This window comes from Mobula hypostoma, chromosome 1 (assembly GCF_963921235.1).
Source record: "Mobula hypostoma chromosome 1, sMobHyp1.1, whole genome shotgun sequence".
Classification (NCBI taxonomy): Eukaryota; Metazoa; Chordata; class Chondrichthyes; order Myliobatiformes; family Myliobatidae; genus Mobula; species Mobula hypostoma.
In genome coordinates this window covers 215,019,354-215,046,239 of record NC_086097.1, presented here as the reverse complement: position 1 = coordinate 215,046,239, position 26,886 = coordinate 215,019,354, and the positions used below count along the sequence as shown (strand labels likewise).

At 43.5% G+C, this 26,886-nt stretch overlaps 1 protein-coding gene across 1 annotated transcript in view; it reads left to right on the top strand.

The window, feature by feature from the left end:
• The window catches only part of ttpa (tocopherol (alpha) transfer protein), an 81,613-nt gene that overhangs the window by 37,891 nt on the left and 16,836 nt on the right, over positions 1-26,886 (top strand). Inside the window, exons 2-3 of the mRNA XM_063041998.1 lie at positions 20,308-20,461; positions 24,656-24,849. Of these exons, the coding sequence (XP_062898068.1) occupies positions 20,308-20,461; positions 24,656-24,849 (348 nt within the window). The remainder of the gene's footprint in view (positions 1-20,307; positions 20,462-24,655; positions 24,850-26,886) is intronic.

The following is a 26,886-nucleotide window of genomic DNA, read 5'->3' as shown; positions in this document are numbered from 1 at the left end:
ACGATGAGGAAAAAAAAACAAAGGAAAACTTTAACTGGAAGTTAACAGATATGCAGCCGTTCACCAACTCCACTCGGCTCTGGTTCTTAAAGCGTTAAATGCGAAAACAGTTCTTAAAACGATACAGTCAGATATAGTTCTTAGAGCGATAACTTCGAAAGTCAAACAGATTTACGCGTTCAATTGGGAGAGACTTCTCTGGAGAAAGATTTCTTCACAGACGCACCTTTACTGCTGGTTCTGTCCACAGGATTCACGATGCCGAAAATAAACAGTTTAAATCGACTGACCTTAAATTCCTTTAGAGAAAGAGAGCACCTTTGTACATGAACTCATTGCTCTTTCTGGCAAGAGTTATCTCGATGCAGGTACTCTCCAACAAAGACTCAATAAGGTCGATTCTTTATTAAACTGCCCAATGATGCCGACTTCTCTCGATCCTTCACTTCGATGAATTCTTCACTCTCCCTTCAACTGTCGGAATTGAGTAAATTGGCCCTTCCAGCCACAAATTTCCAGTCCAAATATACTACATCTTATAAGAGAACACACCCTCCGTTTTAAAAATGAAACTGCGTCACAAAAACAAACACAACAGAAATGGAGGCACAACACGTTCTACCTGGAAATCTTCAAACTCAAAAACAAAGTGCGTCACCTGGGTCGAACCTTATATAGTCACCGGAGAGGGGGGGGCACATGTCATCACGTGACCTCACATCGGCAGGAAAATCACATCAGGTGACCTCTAAAAGACCATTACATCATTCTCACAAAAAAAACCAGATCTCCTTGAGCATGTAACACTCCCATACTGTAAGAGGACTAGATGGGACAAAGTTTGTTCAATGTATTCAGGGAACTTTCCTTACTCAATACAGCAGTCCCAATGAGAGAGGTGTAATATTAGTGAATGAGATAGGGCAGGTGACAAAAGTTTGCGTGGGGGATCACTTTGCATCTGGTGATCATAATGCCATTAGTTTCAAGGTAATTGTGGAAAAGGATCAGTCTGGTCCTCGGGTTGATGAAGGTGAGGAGAATCAGCGTGGCTGCCTTTCTTTTGAAAGGGAAGGGCCTGTCACTGGGGCCTGGAGAATGTTGCCCAGATTTTCTGCATTTTGGATGTGGACTTGGAGTGTAGACTTTCAGTCTTATAGTTCTTTATATTCTGTGTTTTTCATTCAATCTTTCTTGTATATGTTTGTGTAGGAGGAGGCATTTGGGGATTGATATGCCTGTTCCATTCTGTCAATTTTTTTTGTGCAGGAGTGATTTGGGGGTGGATGTGCCTGTTTCATTTTTGTAGGGTGATGATCATGCTGCCTTTCTTTTCTTTCTTTTTTTCATGGCTACTTGGAGATGAAGAATTTTAAGTTGTATACTTTGATAAGAAATGAACCACTGAACCTTTGAAATCACAGCACAAGGCACATATAACACATACAAGATAATAAGTAAACATGCAGTCATACAAATTATATATACTGAATAGCCCAAGTCCCTGAGTGACATGTCCTGTAACTTAATGGTTAATGGGTGTTGTCGGTAACAGAGAAGTTTTCTCAGCAGTCCGCAGATGAATGCATGCAATCCAGCTGGTCATTTCACTGATTGAACACTAGATGGCAGCACCAACATGAGAGGCCAGCCTCCAAACGAGCATGGACTCTATGGTACGCCACCCCCGGCATCTCCTCTCCTGGACTGCTGCAAAAGGCAAGCCCACGGCTTGAGACGCCCGCTCCTCTCTACAACCAAGGCCGCGCAGCTCCCCTGCTTGTCTCACCAATAAACAAGGGAAGTGGACTTGCGACATTTTACATTATCAATGCCCAAACAGCATTCTTGCAATTGCAAGAGAAAAGTCCAAGACAATTATTCATTGGTAGACTTCACACCACTTTCGCGCACTGACTACAATGCCTTCCTGTAGCAGGCAGTAACACAGTCCACACCAAGCCCAGCTCCTCCACCAACAAGCAGCTCACTGATGGGGTAGACCTGCAGTATGTGAAGTCCTAAATGTCCAACATTGTCCTGTGATTGTCAAAAAAGGCCAAAATCAACTTTGTTTGGCTCCCAAGAGGCTGCTGCGTCTAAACATGCCGCCATCTTACCGGAAGCTGTGCCAGTGATCAGAACAGCACTTTAAATGCTTCACCAAATAGAGATATTTTAGTGGAGGAATTTGCAAAGTCAAGGAGTAAGATGAAGCTTGGTTTATGTTTTCAAAAAACACAGTGATCTTGATAAATTGATCACTTAGCTTATAGACCCCGGTCAGGGCTGTGATGTATTATAATCAGTATGGAAATTGTTACAATGTGAGGCATTTTGAGTTCTATGACCTGTGGTAAGGATTGTACACTGAGGTTTAGAAAGTGTGAGAGCATTGCATGCAATTAACCGAACCTGAAAAGGGATCCTCGTTTGAATCAAGCTTTATTTCCCTTCTTTGTGCTATCATATTTGTTTTGAAAATGGATCCAATTATTATGCAGACAAGTTGGTGATTATTTTCTGTTACCACAGAAATCAGAGGAGTCTGAAAATACTCAGGATGACAGTACAAATGTGGTATGATGGAATTCCTCAGCTGAGTCAATTGTGACAACTGTTGCAAGATGAGCTAATTTATGCAGCTCATCAAAAAGTGGTGTGATAGTATTGAAGTAACCCTTTAATTGAACGTTGCTCTCACGGGATACAAACGCAGGGCATTTTGATAAATTAATATGATCCGGTAATTCGTGTTACCAACCATAATCAAGGGTCACCGGAGCTCCAAGCTTAACTCCTGTGTTCATAGTCATGCAGGAGGATGTGACTTGTGATCAGTGGGACTCAGAAACTTTGGGCTTCTCTGGAGTCAGGAGCAAGTGATCCTTATGGGGTCTTGTGAGAAGGGAAGTTTGCACCGCATCCTGACTCTGAAAGTTACAGATATCACAGCCAGAAGAGAAAACAGTTACTCAGAGGCAGAAGTAATACTGATTGAACTGCTTAATGGATACCTTCTCAGTAAGGTGATCTGTCAGCTGAAAAGCAGCCAGACTTCCGGCAAACCAATCGTTCAGAGCGTATCATATATACCATATTTTCTGACTATGTAAAGGATCTAGTGTTTGCTTGAGATGTGGGTGAAGGGCAGAATGTATTTTAGGCAAATATATGCACGTGCTTCATTCCCATCATTAAGTGTAGGGAGACTGAGACTGCACTGGACCTTGACCAAAACGTCATTTGTGATGGAAAAAATGTAAATGCTTTGAACAGAATGGAGCAGCAATAAAACAATACAATTCACTCAATTAGATGAAGTTGAGTGTATTTCTATACACTCTCCAGGGTGTGTTTCACTGGCTCTCAAGGTGTTGAAGAGGCTGATAGAGGCAATAATGATAATTCTTACTCTGTCTGGGCATTCAGCTTGGTGTGTGCTGAGGAATTAAATCACAACTGAATAGACCAAATCACAAGCATGAGAAAATCTGCAGATGCTGGAAATCCGAGCAACACACACAAAATGCTGGAGGAACTCAGCAGGACAGGCAGCATCTACGGAAAAGAGTATAGCCGACCTTTTGGGCTGAAAAACTTCGTTAGCCCTGCCTACTGTCCTATCCCACACCCTCACTTCGGGAAGTCTGATCACCTGGCTGTACTTCTACTCCCTGAGTATAGGCGGAGACTGGAGACTGCAGCACCAGTAGTGAAGGCCAAGAAGGTTTGGACAAGGGAAGCACAGGAGCATTTACAGAACTGCTTTGAATCGGTGGATTGGGCTGTATTCAGGGATTCATCTTTGAACCTGGATGAGTATGCTGCAGTTGTTACCAACTTCATTCAAACCTGTGTGGATGTAAAGACTTACTGTACATTCCCAAACCAAAAGCCGTGGATGAACCGGGAGGTACACACCAAGCTGAAGGCTGAATCTGTGGCATTCAGGGCTGGCGACCAAGGTCTGTACCAGAAAACCAGGTATGATTTGCAGAGGGCTATTTCAAGGGCGAAGAGACAATTTCAAACAAAATTGGAGGCGACGTCAGATGTAGGACAACTCTGGCAGGGTCTGCAAGACATCATTTCCTACAAAGCAAAACCCAATAGCATGAATGGCAGCGATGCTTCACTACCAGATGAACTCAACACCTTCTATGCACACTTTGATAGGGAGAACGCAGCCACAGCTGTGAAGATCCCTGAGGCAGCCAGTCATCCTGTGAGCTCTATTTCAGATGCCGATGTTAGGCTGTCTCTAAAGAGGGTGAACCCACATGAGGCAAAAGGCCCTGCTGGAGTGCCTGGTAAGGCTCTGAAAACCTGCGCCAACAGCTGGCGGGAGTATTCAAGGACATTTTCAACTTCTCACTGCTACGGATGAAAGTTCCCACTTACATCAAAAAGGCAACATTTATACCAGTTCCTAAGAAGAATAATGTGGGCTGTCTTAATGCCTATCACCCAGTAGCTCCACATCTACACTGATGAAATGCTTTGAGGGGTTGGTCATGACTAGAATGAACCCCTGCCTCAGCAAGGACCTGAACCCATTGCAATTTGCCTATCGCCATAATAGGTCAATGGCAGATGCAATCTCAATAGCTCTCCACCTGGACAACACAAACACCTATGTCAGGATGCCATTCATTGACCATAGCTCAGCATTTAACACCATCATTCCCACAATACTGTTTGCGGACTTCAGGAAGGGTAAGATGAAGGAACACATACCAATCCTCAGAAGGATCAGAAATGGAGAGAGTGAGCAGTTTCAAATTCCTGGGTGTCAAGATCTCTAACCTGGTCCTGACATCTCGATGCAGCTATAAAGAAGGCAAGACAGCTACTATACTTCATTAGGAGTTTGAAGAGATTTAGTATGTCAACAAATACACTCAAAAACTGCTATAGATGTACCGTGAAAATCACTCTGACAGGCTGCATCACTGTCTAGTAGGGGTGGGGTGGGGGAGGAGCTACTGCACAGGACTGAAAGAAACTGCAGAGGATTGTAAACTTAGTCGGCTCCATCTTGGGTACTAGCCCACAAAGTACCCAGGACGTCTTCAAGGAGTGGTGTCTCAGAAAGGCAGCATCTATCATTAAGGACCCCCAGCACCCAGGGCATGTCCTTTTCTCACTGTTACCATCAGGTAGGAGGTACAGAAGCCTGAAGGCACACACTCAGCGATTCAGGAACAGCTTCTTCCCCTCTGCCATCCAATTCCTAAATGGACATTGAACCCGTAAATACTACCTAACTACTTTTTTTATTTCTGTTATTTTGTATTACTTATTTTAAGTTAACTATTAATAGACATACATATATTTAATGTAACTGAATTTTTTTCTCTATATTTTTCGATTCGAAGAAGGAGTCTGAGAGTCTGAGTGGGAGTGCCGAGAAAGATTTTTGAAATTTTCGTTATTTTTTTTTCTCCAACGGCTTTCTGAGAGGCGGGACTGCACAGGCATGTGACGTCGGGCAGTGCAGCGCGGCAGATTTAAAAGGGCAGACATCCTGCTTCGGGTTTGATTTGAAGAAGGAGTCTGAGAGTCTGAGTGGGAGTGCCGAGAAAGATTTTTGAAATTTTCGTTATTTTTTTTTCTCCAACGGCTTTCTGAGAGGCGGGACTGCGCAGTCGTGTGACGTCGGGCAGTGCAGCGCGGCAGATTTAAAAGGAACAAAGCCTCATAGAGCGGGCAGCATAGTTTGCGGGCGGTGGAGTGAGCCGGGAGCAGAGTGAAGATTTAAGGGCTTCGGCTCACCGGGCTTAGGCGGAAGCGGGCGAGGCGAGGAAGGTTTGACATTCATTTTCTGTTGCTATTTGAGGAGAGGGGCATTATGACTGTGAGGGCAGTTTGCTGTTCTCGGTGTCGGATGTGGGAGGCCCTGGAGTCTCCAAGCCTCCCGGACGTCTACATCTGTGCCAAGTGCATCGAGATGCAGCTCCTAAGGGACCGCGTTACGGAACTGGAGCTGCAGCTCGATGACCTTCGTCTGGTCAGGGAGAGCGAGGAGGTGATAGAGAGGAGTAGAAGGCAGGTGGTCACGCCGGGGCCACGAGAGGCAGACAAGTGGGTCACGGTTAGGAGGGGGAAGGGGAAAAGGCAGGTGATGGGGAGTACCCCGGTGGCTGTGCCCCTTAACAACAGGTACTCCTGTTTGAGTACTGTTGGGGGGGACAGCTTACCCGGGGGAAGCGACAGTGGCCGTGCCTCCGGCACAGAGTCCAGCCCTGTAGCTCAGAAGGGTAGGGCAAGGAAGAGGAGGGCAGTTGTGATAGGGGACTCGATAGTAAGGGGGTCAGATAGGCGATTCTGTGGACGCAGTCCAGAGACCCGGATGGTAGTTTGCCTCCCTGGTGCCAGGGTCCGGGATATTTCTGATCGTGTCCAAGATATCCTGAAGTGAGAGGGTGAGGAGCCAGAGGTCGTGGTACATATAGGTACCAATGACATAGGTAGGAAAAGGGATAAGGTCCTGAAAGGAGAATATAGGGAGCTAGGAAGGGAGTTGAGAAAAAGGACCGCAAAGGTAGTAATCTCTGGATTACTGCCTGTGCTATGCGACAGTGAGAGTAGGAATGCGATGAGGTGGAGGATAAATGCGTGGCTGAGGGATTGGAGCAGGGGGCAGGGATTCAAGTTTTTGGATCATTGGGACCTCTTTTGGCGCAGGCGTGACCTGTACAAAAAGGACGGGTTACACTTGAATCCTAGGGGGACCAATATCCTGGTGGGGAGATTAGCGGGGGCTACTGAGGTGACTTTAAACTAGAATGGTTGGGGGGTGGGAATCAAATTAAAGAGGCTAGGCGTGAGGAGGTTAGTTCACAACAGAGGGATGGGAACCAGTGCAGAGAGACAGAGGGGTGTAAAGTGAGCATAGAAGCAAAAAGTACAAAGGAGAAAAGTAAAAGTGGCAGGCCGACAAATCCAGGGCAAGCATTAAAAAGGGCCACTTTTCAACATAATTGTACAAGGGCTAAGAGAGTTGTAAAAGAGCGCCTGAAGGCTTTATGTGTCAATGCAAGGAGCATTCGTAATAAGGTGGATGAATTGAAAGCGCAGATTGTTATTAATGATTATGATATAGTTGGAATCACAGAGACATGGCTCCAGGGTGACCAGGGATGGGAGCTCAACGTTCAGGGATATTCAATATTCAGGAGGGATAGACATGAAGGAAGGGGAGGTGGGGTGGCGTTGCTGGTTAAAGAAGAGATTAACGCAATAGAAAGGAAGGACATAAGCCGGGAAGATGTGGAATCGATATGGGTAGAGCTGCGTAACACTAAGGGGCAGAAGACGCTGGTGGGAGTTGTGTACAGGCCACCTAACAGTAGTAATGAGGTCGGAGATGGTATTAAACAGGAAATTAGAAATGTGTGCAATAAAGGAACAGCAGTTATAATGGGTGACTTCAATCTACATGTAGACTGGGTGAACCAAATTGGTAAAGGTACTGAGGAAGAGGATTTCTTGGAATGTATGCGGGATGGTTTTTTGAACCAACATGTCGAGGAACCGACTACTGAGCAGGCTATTCTGGACTGGGTTTTGAGCAATGAGGAAGGGTTAATTAGCGATCTTGTCGTGAGAGGCCCCTTGGGTAAGAGTGACCATAATATGGTGGAATTCTTCATTAATATGGAGAGTGACATAGTTAATTCAGAAACAAAGGTTCTGAACTTAAAGAGGGGTAACTTTGAAGGTATGAGACGTGAATTAGCTAAGATAGACTGGCAAATGACACTTAAAGGATTGACGGTGGATATGCAATGGCAAGCATTTATAGGTTGCATGGATGAACTACAACAATTGTTCATCTCAGTTTGGCAAAAGAATAAATCAAGGAAGGTAGTGCACCCGTGGCTGACAAGAGAAATTAGGGATAGTATCAATTCCAAAGAAGTAGCATACAAATTAGCCAGAGAAAGTGGCTCACCTGAGGACTGGGAGAAATTCAGAGTTCAGCAGAGGAGGACAAAGGGCTTAATTAGGAAGGGGAAAAAAGATTATGAGAGAAAACTGGCAGAGAACATAAAAACGGACTGTAAAAGCTTTTATAGATATGTAAAAAGGAAAAGACTGGTAAAGACAAATGTAGGTCCCCTGCAGACAGAAACAGGTGAATTGATTATGGGGAGCAAGGACATGGCAGACCAATTGAATAATTACTTTGGTTCTGTCTTCACTAAGGAGGACATAAATAATCTTCCAGAAATAGTAAGGGACAGAGGGTCCAGTGAGATGGAGGAACTGAGTGAAATACATGTTAGTAGGGAAGTGGTGTTAGGTAAATTGAAGGGATTGAAGGCAGATAAATCCCCAGGGCCAGATGGTCTGCATCCTAGAGTGCTTAAGGAAGTAGCCCAAGAAATAGTGGATGCATTAGTGATAATTTTTCAGAACTCGTTAGATTCTGGACTAGTTCCTGAGGATTGGAGGGTGGCTAATGGAACCCCAATTTTTAAAAAAGGAGGGAGAGAGAAACCGGGGAATTATAGACCGGTTAGCCTAACGTTGGTGGTGGGGAAACTGCTGGAGTCAGTTATCAAAGATGTGATAACAGCACATTTGGAAAGCGGAGAAATGATCGGACAAAGTCAGCATGGATTTGTGAAAGGAAAATCATGTCTGACGAATCTCATAGAATTTTTTGAGGATGTAACTAGTAGAGTGGATAGGGGAGAACCAGTGGATGTGGTATATTTGGATTTTAAAAAGGCTTTTGACAAGGTCCCACACAGGAGATTAGTGTGCAAACTTAAAGCACACGGTATTGGGGGTAAGGTATTGGTGTGGGTGGAGAATTGGTTAGCAGACAGGAAGCAAAGAGTGGGAATAAACGGGACCTTTTCAGAATGGCAGGCGGTGACTAGTGGGGTACCGCAAGGCTCAGTGCTGGGACCCCAGTTGTTTACAATATATATTAATGACTTGGATGAGGGAATTAAATGCAGCATCTCCAAGTTTGCGGATGACACGAAGCTAGGTGGCAGTGTTAGCAGTGAGGAGGATGCTAAGAGGATGCAGGGTGACTTGGATAGGTTGGGTGAGTGGGCAAACTCATGGCAGATGCAATTTAATGTGGATAAATGTGAAGTTATCCACTTTGGTGGCAAAAATAGGAAAACAGATTATTATCTGAATGGTGGCCGATTAGGAAAAGGGGAGGTGCAACGAGACCTGGGTGTCATTATACACCAGCCATTGAAAGTGGGCATGCAGGTACAGCAGGCGGTGAAAAAGGTGAATGGTATGCTGGCATTTATAGCGAGAGGATTCGAGTACAGGAGCAGGGAGGTACTACTGCAGTTGTACAAGGCCTTGGTGAGACCACACCTGGAGTATTGTGTGCAGTTTTGGTCCCCTAAGCTGAGGAAAGACATCTTTGCCATAGAGGGAGTACAAAGAAGGTTCACCAGATTGATTCCTGGGATGGCAGGACTTTCATATGAAGAAAGACTGGATGAACTGGGCTTGTACTCGTTGGAATTTAGAAGATTGAGGGGGGATCTGATTGAAACGTATAAGATCCTAAAGGGATTGGACAGGCTGGATGCAGGAAGATTGTTCCCGATGTTGGGGAAGTCCAGAACGAGGGGTCACAGTTTGAGGATAGAGGGGAAGCCTTTTAGGACCGAGATTAGGAAAAACTTCTTCACACAGAGAGTGGTGAATCTGTGGAATTCTCTGCCACAGCAAACTGTTGAGGCCAGTTCATTGACTATGTTTAAGAGGGAGTTAGATATGGCCCTGTGGCTACAGGGGTCAGGGGGTATGGAGGGAAGGCTGGGGCGGGGTTCTGAGTTGGATGATCAGCCATGATCATAATAAATGGCGGTGCAGGCTCGAAGGGCCGAATGGCCTACTCCTGCACCTATTTTCTATGTTTCTATATTTATTTATCATGTATTTCATTGTGCTGCTGCTGTAAAGTTACCAAATTTCATGACCCATGTCCTGATATTAAATCCGATTCTAATTCTGAAGATGAGGTAGCTGGTTGATAAACAGAGGCAATGTGTAGTGAAGAAAGGCTGTTGATTGGGCAAAACTGCAGTCAACAGGATGAGTTGCAATGTAAAAGTTGGCCAAAATTGAAACAGGTGAATACAGGACTGAAGGTGTTATATTTGAATACAGGTAGTATACGGAATAAGGTAGATGGATTTGTAGCACAGTTACAGGTTGGCATGTATGAAGATATAGGCATCACTGAAAAATGGCAGAAAGAAGATTATAACTGGGAGCTTCACATCCAAAGATACACATTGTATCGAAAGGACAGGCAGGAAGGCAGCAGGGATGGTGTGGCTCTGTTGGTAAAAAATTAAATCAAGTCATTAGCAAGAGATGCCATAGGGTCAGAAGGTGATGAATCATTGTGAATAGAGCAAAGGAACTGAAAGGGTAAAAAGATCCTGATGGGAGTTATATACAGACCCTCAAATAGTCGTAAGGATATGGACTACAATTTAAAATGGGAGATTGAAATTGCATGCCGAAAGGGCAATGTTACAATAGTCATGGGGAATTTCAATATACAGGTAGATTGGGAAAATCAGGTTGGTGCTGGATTCCAGTAGGGGGAATTTCTAGAGTGCCTATGAGATAGCGTTTTAGATCAGCTCATGGTTGAACCCACTAGGAGATCAGCTATTCTGGATTGGGTGTTGTGCAATGAACTGGAAGTGATTAGAGAGCTTAAAGTAAAAGTGGCAAGTGATCATACAATATGATCGAATTCACCCTGAAACTTGAGGAGAAGCTAAAGTCAGCTGTATCAGTTTTACAGTGGAATAAAGGGAATTACAGAGGCATGAGAGAGGAGTTGGCCAGCATTGATTGGAAAAGAACACTGGTAAGGATGACAGCATGGCAGTTTTGGCTGGAATTCCTGGAAGCGGTTTGGAAGGCACAGGATATACATATCCCAAAGAGAAAGAAATATTCTAAAGGCAGATGACACAACCGTGGCTAACAAAAGAAGTCAAAGCCAACATAAAAGCCAAAGAGAGGGCATATAATAGAGCAAAAATTAGTGGGAATGTAGTTAGAGGACTGGGAAGCTTTTAAAAACCAGCAGAACGCAACTAAACAGTTATTAAGAAGTTAAAGATGGAATACAAAAGTAAGCTAGTCTGTAATATTAAAGAGGATACCAAAAGTTTCTTCAGATACATAAAGTGTAAAAGAGAGGTGAGAGTGGATATTGGACCAATGGAAAACGATGCTAGAGATGTAGTAATGGGGGACAATGAAATGGCAGATGAACAGATTAAGTACTTTGCATTAATTTTCACTGTGAAAGACATTAACAGTATGGTGGAAGTTTTAGGTGTCAGGGGTCATGAAGTGTTTGAAGTTAGCAGTACTAGAGAGAAGGTTCTCGGGAAACTGAAAAGTTCAAAGGTAAAAAGGTACCTGGACCAGATGGTGTACACCACAGGGTTCTGAAGGAGGTGGCTGAAGCGATGGTGGAGGCATTAGTTATGATCTTTCAAGAATTACCAGATTCTGGAAAAGTGCAGATGTCAGTCCACTCTTCAAGAAGGGAGAGAGGCAGAAGAAAGGAAACTATGACAGTTAGTTTGGCCTCAATGGTTGGGATGATGTTGGAATCGATTATTAAGGCAGGGTACTTGGAGGCACATGATAAAATAGGCTGTAATCAGCATGGTTTCCTCAAGAGAAAATCGTGCCTGACAAATCTGTTGGAATTCTTTGAAGAAATAATGATAGGATAGACAAAGGAGAATGGGTTGATATTCAGTACTTGGATTTTCAGAAGGCCTTTGACAAGTTGCCACACATGAGGCTGTTTAACAATCTATGAGTCCTTGTTATTAATAATAGGCATCCGTTAGTCTCGTGAGACCATGGATTTGCGCCTTGGAAGGTTTCCAGGGCGCAGGCCTGGGGAAGGTTGTATGGAAGACCGGCAGTTGCCCATGCTGCAAGTCTCCCCTCTCCATGCTACCGATGTTGTCCAAGGGAAGGGCACTAGGGCCGATACAGCTTGGCACCAGTGTCGTCACAGAGCAATGTGTGGTTAAGTGCCTTGCTCAAGTACACAACACGTTGCCTCAGCTGAGGCTCGAACTAGCGACCTTCAGATCACTAGATCGACGCCTTAACCACTTGGCCACGCAACATGGTATTACAGGGAAGGTTCTAGCATGTATAAAACAGGAGGCAAAGAGCGGGAATAAAGGGAGCCTTTTCTGGCTGTCTGCCAGTGACTAGTGTTGTTCCACATGGGTCTGTGTTAGGACCTATTCTTTTTACGATATAAGTCAATGATTTGGGTGATAGAATTGATGGTTCTGTTGCAAAGGTTGCAGTTAATATGACGATAAGTGGAGGGGCAGGTAGTTTTGATGAAGTAGAGATGTTACAGAAGGACTTAGACAGATTAGGAGAATGGGCAAAGAAATGGCAGATGGAATACAGTGTCACGAAGTGTATGGTCATGCACTTTGGTGGAAGAAATAAAAGGGTTGACTATTTTCTGAATCGAGAGAAAATACAGAAAACTGATGCGCAAGGGGACTTGGGAGACCTCGTGCGGTATTCCCTAAAGGTTAATTTGCAGGATGAGTCTGTGGTGAGGAAGGCAAATATGATATTAGCATTCATTTCCAGAGGACTAGACTATAAAAGCAAGGATGTAATGTTGAGACTTTGTAAAGCACTGGAGAGGCCTTGTGAGTGGTTTTGGGCTCTTATCTTAGAAAGGATGTGCTGAAACTGGAGAGAATTCAAAGAAGGTTCACAAAAATAGTTCCAGGGTTGAACGGCTTGTCATATGAAGAGCGTTTGATGACTTTGGACCTGTGTTCACTAGAATTCAGAAGAATGAGGGGTGACCTCATTGAAACCTATCAAATGGTGAAAGGCCTTGATAGTGTGGATGTGGAGAGAATGTTTCCTGTAGTGGGAGAGCCTAAGACCAGAAGACACAGCCTCAGAGTAGAGGGGCGTACTTTTAGAGTGGAGATGAGGGGGAATTTCTTTAGCCTGAGAGTAGTGAATCTGTGGAATTCTTTGCCACAAGCATCTGTGGAAGCCAAGTCATTATGTATATTTAAGGCAGAGTTTGATACATTCTTGATTGGTCAGGACATAATAGGATATGAAGAATAGATAGGAGATTAGGGCTGAGAGGAAAATTGGATCAGCCATGATGAAATGGTGGAGCAGACCTGAAGGGCTAACTTCCCTTGCATTTTATAGTCTTATGGGCTGAACCTGTCTTTAATCGCTCCATAAGGAACTAAAGAGGCTACTGTCGATAAATGTGAGAAAATGGGCACAAAGCACAAACATTTGTTTCTGTTCAGGCAAAGAGCCTTCATGTTTAGCTGAAGCTAGCTGAGGAGCATTAGATGCAGAGGGTACAGATCCGGAGATGATTAGCATGGTAGAGACATTCCACTTTTCCAGTCATTTGACCTGGGGATTAAGGAGGCTGCCAGACTAGCTAATACAATGATGTTCATGAAGTAAATGATTTGGAAGGGATGAAAAGCACAACCATTCACTTCAAGTACTGAATTCTACAAGGTTGTGAATGACACATAGGAAAGAACCCCACATTTGGCATGACAGTGGACAGTGGAACTGCAGAAATGCCACACCTCAGATCAAACAAAGTTACAACAATCGAAGTCATGATATTTTGAAGCACCAACCATCTTGAAGTCTATTGAAGGGATTTGCTTGTATGGAAGATACATCATTTAGAAACATAGAAACATAGAAAATAGGTGCAGGAGTAGGCCATTCGGCCCTTCGAGCCTGCACCGCCATTTATTATGATCATGGCTGATCATCCAACTCAGAACCCCGCCCCAGCCTTCCCTCCATACCCCCTGACCCCCGTAGCCACAAGGGCCATATCTAACTCCCTCTTAAATATAGCCAATGAACTGGCCTCAACAGTTTCCTGTGGCAGAGAATTCCACAGATTCACCACTCTCTGTGTGAAGAAGTTTTTCCTAATCTCGGTCCTAAAAGGCTTCCCCTCTATCCTCAAACTGTGACCCCTCGTTCTGGACCTCCCCAACATCGGGAACAATCTTCCTGCATCTAGCCTGTCCAATCCCTTTAGGATCTTATACGTTTCAATCAGATCCCCCCTCAATCTTCTAAATTCCAACGAGTACAAGCCCAATTCATCCAGTCTTTCTTCATATGAAAGTCCTGCCATCCCAGGAATCAATCTGGTGAACCTTCTTTGTACTCCCTCTATGGCAAAGATGTCTTTCCTCAGATTAGGGGACCAAAACTGCACACAATACTCCAGGTGTGGTCTCACCAAGGCCTTGTACAACTGCAGTAGTACCTCCCTGCTCCTGTACTCGAATCCTCTCGCTATAAATGCCAGCATACCATTCGCCTTTTTCACCGCCTGCTGTACCTGCATGCCCACTTTCAATGACTGGTGTATAATGACACCCAGGTCTCGTTGCACCTCCCCTTTTCCTAATCGGCCACCATTCAGATAATAATCTGTTTTCCTATTTTTGCCACCAAAGTGGATAACTTCACATTTATCCACATTAAATTGCATCTGCCATGAATTTGCCCACTCACCCAACCTATCCAAGTCACCCTGCATCCTCTTAGCATCCTCCTCACTGCTAGCACTGCCACCCAGCTTCGTGTCATCCGCAAACTTGGAGATGCTGCATTTAATTCCCTCATCCAAGTCATTAATATATATTGTAAACAACTGGGGTCCCAGCACTGAGCCTTGCGGTACCCCACTAGTCACCGCCTGCCATTCTGAAAAGGTCCCGTTTATTCCCACTCTTTGCTTCCTGTCTGCTAACCAATTCTCCACCCACACCAATACCTTACCCCCAATACCGTGTGCTGTAAGTTTGCACACTAATCTCCTGTGTGGGACCTTGTCAAAAGCCTTTTTAAAATCCAAATATACCACATCCACTGGTTCTCCCCTATCCACTCTACTAGTTACATCCTCAAAAAATTCTATGAGGTTCGTCAGACATGATTTACCTTTCACAAATCCATGCTGACTTTGTCCGATCATTTCACCGCTTTCCAAATGTGCTGTTATCACATCCTTGATAACTGACTCCAGCAGTTTCCCCACCACCGACGTTAGGCTAACCGGTCTATAATTCCCCGGTTTCTCTCTCCCTCCTTTTTTAAAAAGTGGGGTTACATTAGCCACCCTCCAATCCTCAGGAACTAGTCCAGAATCTAACGAGTTTTGAAAAATTATCACTAATGCATCCACTATTTCTTGGGCTACTTCTTAAGCACCCTAGGATGCAGACCATCTGGCATTTAGCACGACAGAACATTATGGAGCTCGATTACTCTGTCACAGCCGATAACAGATTGACCATAACAATTACAGGTGGCAATCCAAATTCATTGTGTTAGTGAGACTGAATTCAGCAGCACATCAGTACTGGTCTGGTTCCATGAAAAACTGACTGTTGTATGATATTTTTTAATGGCCAGTCATCGGTGATCCCATTGATTGTATATTTCCTCTATCTTTTGGAGGACCTGACACCAGGTTGTTTTTCCTTCCATCAGTCCTGCCAGAATGTGGAGTATGCACATTTTCCCTGTTGCAGCTTGGATTTCCTCCATTGCTCTAGTGTTCTCCAACATTCCCAAAGATGTGCCTGTTGACAGGATAATTATACAATGCAAATTGCCCCTTGTGTGTAGGTACAATGGGGAATTTGGTGGGGCATTGAAGGAATATGACGAAGGTGAACCGGGATTAATTTATGGGGATCTTTGGTGGTCAATGTGGAATCAGTGGGCCAAAGGTATGTTTCCACTATCTATGAATCTAATCATTGAGGAAGTTGTATAGTCATAATCACTCATGAGCTTAAACAGTGAAAGTTACCAAATGGTTCAACCACTGAGGAACCATAAGTTATTTGTTTTCAATAGTCTGTTCATTGCGGCTTTGAGTATCACATTGACAATTCATTCAAGATTCAAGATTACAAAATAATTGTTACCCTGGCTCTGATGCAGCAGAAAATGAAACACAATAAGATAAAGAAAATTATAATTTTAAAAAAACAATAAATATAAATACATAAGAGTTTATATACATAGATTGGTTGTACGTCCATGATGTAATGTGAGGCACAGGAGTGTCTGTACATAATGAGACTAACAGGAAATGATAAAGTAATGAAGTTGGTGTATGGGGGGCTGAAATGGTGGGTGAAGGTGTTGATGAGCCTTATTGTGTGGGAAAGTAACTGTTTTTGACTCTGGTGGTCCTGGCATGGACACAACATAGCATCCTCCCTGATGGGAGTGGGACAAACAGTCCATGAGCTGGGTGTGTGGGATCTTTGTCCATCCTGCTTGTTACTTCCTCAAAGAACTTCTGTCAGGCAAGATTTCCCTTTACAGAAACTATGCTTTGACTTATTTTATAATTAGTCTTTGTACCCTGAAACCTCATCCTTAATAAGAGACTCCAACATTTTCCCAACCACTGAGGTTAAGCTAACTGGCCTATAATTTCCTTTCTTTTGCCTTCCTCCCTTCTTAAAGAGTGGAGTGTCATTTGCAATTTTCCAGTCCTCCGGAACCAGGTCAGAATCAAGTGATTCTTGAAAGATCATGAGCAATGCATCCATTATCTCTTTAGCAACCTCTCTCAGGACTCTGGGATGTAGTCCTTTTAGTCCAGGTGACTTATCCACCTTAAGACCTTCCAGTTTGCCTAGCACTTTTTCCTTTCTAATAGCAATGGCACTCACTCCTGCTCCCTGATACTCACGAAGGTCTGGCACGCTGCTAGTAGACTGATGCAAAATACTCATTCAGTTCATCCGCCATTTCTTTGTCCCACATTACTACCTCACCAGCATCATTTTCCAATGGACCAATATCAACTGTCACCTCCCTTGTACTCTGTATATATCTGAAAAAACTTTTAGTATCCTGCTTTATATTATTGGCTAGTTTGCCCTCATATTTCATCTTTTCCCTTCTTATGGCTTTTTTAGTTGCCTTTTGTTGGATTTTAAAAACTTCCCAATCATTCAACTTCCCACTCACGTTTCCTACATTATATGGCCTTTCCTTTGCTTTTATGCAGTCCTTAACTTCTGTTATCAGCCACGGTTACCTACCTCTGCCATTTGAGAACTACTTCACCTGTGGAACATATCTATCCTGCGCCTTGTGAACTATTCCCAGAAACTTCAGCCACTTCTGCTCTGCTGTCATCCTTCTAGAATCCCTCTCCAGTCCACCTGGGCAAGCTCCACTCTCATGCCTCTGTAATTCCCTTTATTCCATTGTGATACTGATACATGTGATTTATGCTTCTCTCTCTCAAACTGTAGTATGAATTCAATCATATTATGATCACTGGCTTCTAAGGGCTCCTTTACCTTAAGCTCTGTAATAAAATCTGGGTTATTACACAACACCCAATCTAAGATAGCTTTTCCCTGAGTAGGCTCAAGCACAAGCTGCTCTAAAGAGCCATCTCATAGGCATTCACCAAATTCCCTCTCTAGTAATTCAGACACTCATCTTTTCTGCAATTAAAGGTAATGCTTCATTATTGAGACTTAAAAATAGTCACAATGGACAGTAAGTGCATTACTGGGCAAAAAAATTCTTCAGTGTACATTTTCCACTGTGAAGAAGAGCTGCACTAGGGAGCGTGCAATTCAGTGATGATATATTGTATGCAGAGTCACAAAGGCATTTCATCCTCAATTTATGAACACAATCGAAGTGGTAGGAGCCTATGGACATGGAGGAGATGGTGGTGGGGAGTGGGGAGACCAGTTGTGCTGGGAAAAGTATTCAATGGGTGATGGTCAGGCCAGTAGTAGAGCTACTAGGACTTGATGTTTCAATCCCTATAGTAGGTTGGCAGTGGGTTTGGATATGTGGTGACAAGGAGGGAGGGTAGGTACGTCATCGGAGTCATCCGGTGGGCACCCTCCTTCTTTGACATTTCGTTGATAAGCCCACGACGTCTCCAGAGGGCTCAGCGGTGCTACCTGGCGTCCCAGATACACTCCCCTCAGTTCCATCCTCTCCTGTCTTCATCTTGTAGCCCAGTTGTTGTCTTTCCTTTTAATCCAAATCCAATTGCTGCTTTCTTCTGCTGTATTTGACAAGGACTTGATTGCTTGTTGGAGGAAGTGACCCCTCACCCCCATCTTCTTCAATAGACTGGTCGTAGATGTAGCAACGAATCCCCTCCATCCCACTTCTACAGGGAAAATCTTGGTCTTCCAGCCATTCTGGGCAGCTTCAGAGTATTTGGTCTAGAGGATAATCGAGAGGGGGGATTGTCAAAGTGAGCTAGGGAGATGATCTGGGACCAAGTGAGAATATGAAAAGGGGAGCAAAAGAGTAGATGTAGAATTGTAGAAAAGTTTGGTGGTAGTGGAGAATATTGTGGATAAAATCAGAACTGGCTAGAAAATTGGTACTTATTATACAATCTATAGAAGGCTTCTTGAGACCTTGAGAAGAATGGAGATGAATTGTAGGGTTAGGAAATGTCATGTCTTTTTGGAGCAGGGCAACTACTGTGGATGAGAACATAGAATAAGGCTGCATTGAATAATACGGTGGCGGAAAGCCAGGTAATGTCAGGTCCTTTAACACCACACCATGGCTCATCCCTTCAGTTCAGGCCTTCTGCAATGTTTGTGTTCTGTGCGCTGGCGGGATGCATATACATTGTTTAAGAACTAGATTTGTGGCTAAGTGATAGACACAGATTGACATGTTGGGCTTCATGAGTACATGCAATATGCTTATGGAAGGTGAGAAATTTTTTCCTGGAGTGGGCAAGTGCTGATTTGAGTTTGAGTAAAATTCATTTATGGTACCATTTAAACATTTGTATGTAGAACATAGAAACATATAACGTAGAAATCTACAGCACATTAGAAGCTCTTCGGCTCACAATGTTGTGCCAACCATGTAACCTACTCTAGAAACTGCCTAGAAATACCCTACTGAATAGCCCTCTATTTTCCTAAGCTCCATGTACCTACCTAAGAGTCTCTTAAAAGACCCTATTGTATCCGCCTCTACCACTAACACTGGCAGTGCATTCTGCGCACCCACCACTCTCCGTGTGAAAAGCATACCCCTGACATCCCTCTTGTACCTGTTTCCAAGCACCTTAAAACTAAGCCCCCTCATGTTAGCCATTTCAGCCCTAGGAAAAAGCTTCTGGCTATCCACATGATCAATGCCTCTCATCATCTTATCCACATCTCTTATCAGGTCACCTCTCATCCTCTGTCACTCCAAGGAGAAAAGGCCAAGTTCACTCAACCTATTCTCATAAGGCATGCTCTCCAACCCAGGCAACATCCTTGCAGATCTCCTCTGCTCTCTCTCTCTATATAGTATCCACATCCTTCCTGTAGTGAGTTGACCAGAACTGAACACAGTACTTCAAGTGGGGTCTAACTAAGGTCTTTTACAGCTATAACATTACCTCACAGCTCTTGAACTCAATCCCATGATTGATGAAGGCCATCATACCATACGCCTTCTTAAAAACACTGTCAACTTGCACAGCAGATTTGAGTGTCCTATGGACATGGACCCCAAGATCTTGCTGATCCTCTATACTGCCAAGAGTCTTCCCATTAACATTATATTCTGTCTTCAAACTTGACCTACTGAAATGAACTACTTCAAACTTATCTGGGTTGAATTCCATCTCCACTTCTCAACCTAGTTCTGCATCCTATTGATGTCCCGCTGTAACTTTGACAACCTTCCAGACTATCCACAACACCCCCCAGATTTTGCCATTTGCAAACTTATTAACCCACCCTTCTACTTCCTCATCCAGGTAATTTATAAAAGTCAGAAAGAGGAGGGGTCCCAGAACAGATCCCTGCAGAACACCACTGGTCCCCGACCTTCATGCTGAATACAAACCATCTACAACCACCCTTTGCCTTCTGTGGGCAAGCCAATTCTGTATCTACAAAGCAAGGTCTCCTTGGATCCCATGCCTCCTTACTTTCTGAATGATCCTTGCATGGGGAACCTTATCAAATGCCTTACTGAAATCCATATACACTATATCCACTGCTCTACCTTCATCTGTATGAGGAATTGTGCATTAAGAAAGTTAACTTCCAGAGAGACATAATAACAGTGAATTTTTAAAAATAAAAGTAAAAATTTGGCATTACTTTTCAATTATTCAAGGAGTGAGGAATCCTGTTGCCCAAATAATACCTTTCCATGTTCACTTCACAGTTACTGTCAAACTACCATAAATGGAGAGCTGAATGCCCTGAGATCAGCGCAGATCTGAGGCCTTCATCCATTATAGGTCTCCTAAAGGCTGGTTACCATGCAGTTTTGAGGTCTCGTGATTCTAGTGGAAGCAGAGTTTTGATATACAACATTGGTAAGTACTGCATCTTCCCTTTGATTCTGTAATTAAAGAAGCTCATTGTACAGCAGGCGGTGAAAAAGGCGAATGGTATGCTGGCATTTATAGCGAGAGGATTCGAGTACAGGAGCAGGGAGGTACTACTGCAGTTGTACAAGGCCTTGGTGAGACCACACCTGGAGTATTGTGTGCAGTTTTGGTCCCCTAAGCTGAGGAAAGACATCTTTGCCATAGAGGGAGTACAAAGAAGGTTCACCAGATTGATTCCTGGGATGGCAGGACTTTCATATGAAGAAAGACTGGATGAACTGGGCTTGTACTCGTTGGAATTTAGAAGATTGAGGGGGGATCTGATTGAAACGTATAAGATCCTAAAGGGATTGGACAGGCTAGATGCAGGAAGATTGTTCCCGATGTTGGGGAAGTCCAGAACGAGGGGCCACAGTTTGAGGACAGAGGGGAAGCCTTTTAGGACCGAGATTAGGAAAAACATCTTCACACAGAGAGTGGTGAATCTGTGGAATTCTCTGCCACAGGAAACAGTTGAGGCCAGTTCATTGGCTATATTTAAGAGGGAGTTAGATATGGCCCTTGTGGCTACGGGGGTCAGGGGGTATGGAGGGAAGGCTGGGGCGGGGTTCTGAGTTGGATGATCAGCCATGATCATAATAAATGGCGGTGCAGGCTCGAAGGGCCATGGCCTACTCCTGCACCTATTTTCTATGTTTCTATGTTTCTATATGAAGAAAGACTGGATGAACTGGGCTTGTACTCGTTGGAATTTAGAAGATTGAGGGGGGATCTGATTGAAACGTATAAGATCCTAAAGGGATTGGACAGGCTAGATGCAGGAAGATTGTTCCCGATGTTGGAGAAGTCCAGAACAAGGGGCCACAGTTTGAGGATAGAGGGGAAGCCTTTTAGGACCGAGATTAGGAAAAACTTCTTCACACAGAGAGTGGTGAATCTGTGGAATTCTCTGCCACAGGAAACTGTTGAGGCCAGTTCACTGGCTATATTTAAGAGGGAGTTAGATATGGCCCTTGTGGCTACGGGGGTCAGGGGGTATGGGGGGAAGGCTGGGGCGGGGTTCTGAGTTGGATGATCAGCCATGATCATAATAAATGGCGGTGCAGGCTCGAGCCGAATGGCCTACTCCTGCACCTATTTTCTATGTTTCTATGTTTCTATATGAAGAAAGACTGGATGAACTGGGCTTGTACTCGTTGGAATTTAGAAGATTGAGGGGGGATCTGATTGAAACGTATAAGATCCTAAAGGGATTGGACAGGCTAGATGCAGGAAGATTGTTCCCGATGTTGGGGAAGCCCAGAACGAGGGGCCACAGTTTGAGGACAGAGGGGAAGCCTTTTAGGACCGAGATTAGGAAAAACTTCTTCACACAGAGAGTGGTGAATCTGTGGAATTCTCTGCCACAGGAAACAGTTGAGGCCAGTTCATTGGCTATATTTAAGAGGGAGTTAGATATGGCCCTTGTGGCTACGGGGGTCAGGGGGTATGGAGGGAAGGCTGGGGCGGGGTTCTGAGTTGGATGATCAGCCATGATCATAATAAATGGCGGTGCAGGCTCGAAGGGCCATGGCCTACTCCTGCACCTATTTTCTATGTTTCTATGTTTCTATATGAAGAAAGACTGGATGAACTGGGCTTGTACTCGTTGGAATTTAGAAGATTGAGGGGGGATCTGATTGAAACGTATAAGATCCTAAAGGGATTGGACAGGCTAGATGCAGGAAGATTGTTCCCGATGTTGGAGAAGTCCAGAACAAGGGGCCACAGTTTGAGGATAGAGGGGAAGCCTTTTAGGACCGAGATTAGGAAAAACTTCTTCACACAGAGAGTGGTGAATCTGTGGAATTCTCTGCCACAGGAAACTGTTGAGGCCAGTTCACTGGCTATATTTAAGAGGGAGTTAGATATGGCCCTTGTGGCTACGGGGGTCAGGGGGTATGGGGGGAAGGCTGGGGCGGGGTTCTGAGTTGGATGATCAGCCATGATCATAATAAATGGCGGTGCAGGCTCGAGCCGAATGGCCTACTCCTGCACCTATTTTCTATGTTTCTATGTTTCTATATGAAGAAAGACTGGATGAACTGGGCTTGTACTCGTTGGAATTTAGAAGATTGAGGGGGGATCTGATTGAAACGTATAAGATCCTAAAGGGATTGGACAGGCTAGATGCAGGAAGATTGTTCCCGATGTTGGGGAAGCCCAGAACGACGGGCCACAGTTTGAGGACAGAGGGGAAGCCTTTTAGGACCGAGATTAGGAAAAACTTCTTCACACAGAGAGTGGTGAATCTGTGGAATTCTCTGCCACAGGAAACAGTTGAGGCCAGTTCATTGGCTATATTTAAGAGGGAGTTAGATATGGCCCTTGTGGCTACGGGGGTCAGGGGGTATGGAGAGAAGGCTGGGGCGGGGTTCTGAGTTGGAGGATCAGCCATGATCATAATAAATGGTGGTGCAGGCTCGAAGGGCCGAATGGCCTACTCCTGCACCTATTTTCTATGTTTCTATGTTTCTATGTTTCTACTGCACGAGTCTCATTAATCTGTACTCCCTAGTCTTCAGGGGAATTCTTTGCTAAATAAACGAAGCATTAATATGAGGAATGTACAAGGAAATATCCTAATTAGCATGAGAATGATTGCAAAACCAATATTGATTGTTTTCTCCTTTCAAGATTCTGTTATTTTGAGTATATTAGCAGTTTTGTTATACTGTTCATGGAGACAGCATTTTCATGCATTGTATTTTTCCCCATGCCATCTCCTGGTTAAGCCGGCAACACACTGCACCTCTGCAGCTTTTGGAATTATTGCAACATTTAGTATTTTTTATTTGCATGAAACATGTAATGTGAATATTGCTAAGGACATTTTGTGATCTCTTATCACTTATCACCTTTTAGCTTGTACTCCTTCATCTCTCCCCACCCCCACCCTGCCAGCTTCTGATTCTGGCTCCTTCCTCTTTTCTTTCTAGTCCTGATGAAGGGTCTCAGCCTGAAACATTGGCTCTTTATTCCATCCATTAGATGCTGCCTGACCTGCTGAGTTTCTCCAGTATTTTGTGAGTGTTGCTCTGAATTCTTTATAGCATATCTATTGTCGCATGGCTTGCCTTTCTGTTTTGCTGGGAGCTATAAATTGAGGTCATAGGTTGCACATTATTAGTTCATCTTGTTTTTCTGCTGGCAAGGCAGAAATGAGCATTGCGGATGTTGGTTGCATCATCTCTCGGGGAAATAATACAAACAAAGCATCAACTACCCTACAGTGAGTTGCATCCAGAAGCTGCAGTGGGTGGGACTTCTATCAGAAATGGTCACCATTTTGCAAGGCATTTACAAAACAGCGTGTACTTAAACAAAATAAGCATAATTATATCTGATTTCTCGGCTTATGTGTGTATTAGGATGTCACATGAGAGTTTATCATTTTGACGAACATAAACATTTCATATATCTCAATATTTCTCTGCCGCTTATCCACCCGTACGTATCTCATTGAAGGCCGTTACTGTCCTCTCTATTTCATTAAAACTCTAAATGTTAAAGTATGCATATTTGGAAATTCTGGCTTGTACATCCAAATCATAACCATTAACACATACCATATTTTAATAAAATTGGCTGCACTACTAACTTCTGAGGAAGTTGACTGTAACTTCCCTCCAGTGTGAACATTTCTTCTCTATTATTCTTTCCTGCTATTTAACAAACTTCCTATTCATGTTGTTGCAGCCCTTGTTCTAGCCTTCAATGTCTTTGACAAGCCCAGTGTTCCCAATTAAGTGAAAGGGGCCGTGCCAAAGTTGAGGATCTGGAAACAAGTCTATCTGGCCCCTTGGTTCAGTCTGACTGAGCCTCATCCTGATTTCCAGTAGATTCTTGCCTTCTGCATTACAACTCCTGGTTGCAGGTCAACATGATCCTGGCAGTCATGTTGGTGTTGTAAGGTAAGGATGTCTTGAGATTGTGTGAAAATGGAGCTGGGGGTAAATAATGGATGGAATTAGAATCATGTATGATGTTTCTCACAGGTTACCAAACAGTGGAGATGAAATAGAAAGGGAAATCTGAAGCAGTTCTATTAGATGATATTGAGTGAATTTATCTTTTCTGAGTGAGGTTGAAATAAAGGAAAATGACTGGTATCTGATCACTGTCCATTTCTTTTTCTAGGACATTGGGATCCCAAGCTGTTTTCAGTCTATGAAGTATTTCGTGTCAGCCTGATCACATCAGAACTAATTGTGAAGGAGGTCAAGACACAACAAAATGGTGTAAAGGTTATCTTTGATCTCTATGGATGGCAATTTGCTCACGTTTTACAGATCAATCCAATAGTTGCTAAAAGAATTGCTGCAGTAATTGTAGTAAGTTTTTTGTCTTCAGTTAAATTTTGAATTAAATGTTTGCTTTATAACCAACCGCAGTGTCAACAGTCACATTTTCTACCATTGAATATGAGGTACTGTACTGGCAGACTATGTTCAGTTTCACACTACACCCAGATTTTTTTCTGAAGCTTGCAACTAAGTATTAAAATCCAACCATTGTAGAAAATTTCTCAGCAAAAAGGGTCATTTTTACCCCACCAACTTTAATTTTCTTAAACCTGAATTCGGTGAATGTGAGCAAAGTTTATCAAAATACCAAATAAGAAGAAGCAATAAAATCACTATCTAAAAGATATTTGAAGATCATTCCAGCCTTAGTAGATCTAGCCTGCTTCAATGAAATAAGTATGATGCAGATTTACTGATCAAAAACCCAGCTGAAGGAATAAAATTACTCAAAAATATGGTCTGAAATTGTTTCTTTTCCCATAAATCTGAATTAGTTTCTTGTATGCGAGAATACATAATACATATAGCTAAACATTTGTTAAATCTTAAACAACTGTTAAACATTTTAACATATTATGCTAAAAAGAAATTAACAATGCTAATTGTTAGATTTTGAATTATGTTAGATCTTCTTCCCCAGAATTAATGGACTGTAACCTAGAAGGAAATTCCATCTACCATTTTTGGCTGCCATACTTGACTCAGCTAGGAAGGATGCAGAATTCCTCATTATATTTGTCACTTCTAAGTAATCTTACAAAGCATTTTGGAAAACTTTTAAAACTCTGAAGTGCAAAATGATTCATTTTGGTAGGGCAAATATGATGGCAGAATATAGTCATAATATCAGAATGGTAAGACTCTTGGCAGTTTGGAGGATCAGAGGAATCTTGGGGTCCGAGTCCATAGGACACTCAAAGCAGCTGCGCAGGTTGACTCTGTGGTTAAGAAGGCATACGGTGTATTGGCCTTCATCAATCGTGGGATTGAGTTTAGGAGCCGAGAGATAACGTTGCAGCTATACTGTATAGGACCCTGGTCAGACCACACCTGTACTGTGCTCAGTTCTGGTCGCTTCACTACAGGAAGGATGTGGAAGCCATAGAAAGGGTGCAGAGGAGATTTACAAGGATGTTGCCTGGATTGGGGAGCATGTCTTATGAGAATAGGTTGAGTGAACTCGGCCTTTTCTCCTTGGAGCGACGGAGGATGAGAGGTGACCTGATAGAGGTGTATAAGATGATGAGAGGCATTGATTGTGTGGATCGTCAGAGGCTTTTTCCCAGGGCTGAAATGGTTGCCACAAGAGGACACAGGTTTAAGGTGCTGGGGAGTAGGTACAGAGGAGATGTCAGGGGTAAGTTTTTTACTCAGAGAGTGGTGAGTGTGTGGAATGGACTGCCGGCAACGGTGGTGGAGGCGGATATGATAGGGTCTTTTAAGAGACTTTTAGATAAGTACATGGAGCTTAGTAAAATAAAGGGCTATAGGTAAGCCTAGTCATTTCTAAGGTAGGGACATGTTCGGCACAATTCTGTGGGCCGAAGGGCCTGTATTGTGCTGTAGGTTTTCTATGTCTATGTTTCTATGTTTCTTTGATAAACTTATGTTAAATTATGATTAAATGCTACATTTTTATTACTAAGGAAGTGCATGAGAGTGATTACAATTCAAAATGGCAATTTTTAACCTTGTGGAACTTACAGTGCAAGGTGAAAACAAAAAATTCTTTGAAACTGCACAAATGTAAAACTGTAATGTATGTAACTCTCAGGCTCGCCCAGCTCGTATTCTTCGAGGGGAAACGGCCTTTGGCCCCGCCAAACGGGGAAAGCACATTTGTGTGGATGCTGTGTAATGTACCTCCCAGTTACAAACCCACAACGCAAAATATCAGACAGTACACCATATACAATTAAATGAGTGAACTTTATGAATCTTAACCTGAATATAGGGTTAGTAATGAAAATAAAAAAAAGAGCCCAATTCAAGGAAAAGTCACAAGTGCACATTGGAGTTCACTCAGTAGTCATTCTTCCATCATTGATCTCCTCCGAGCGTCGT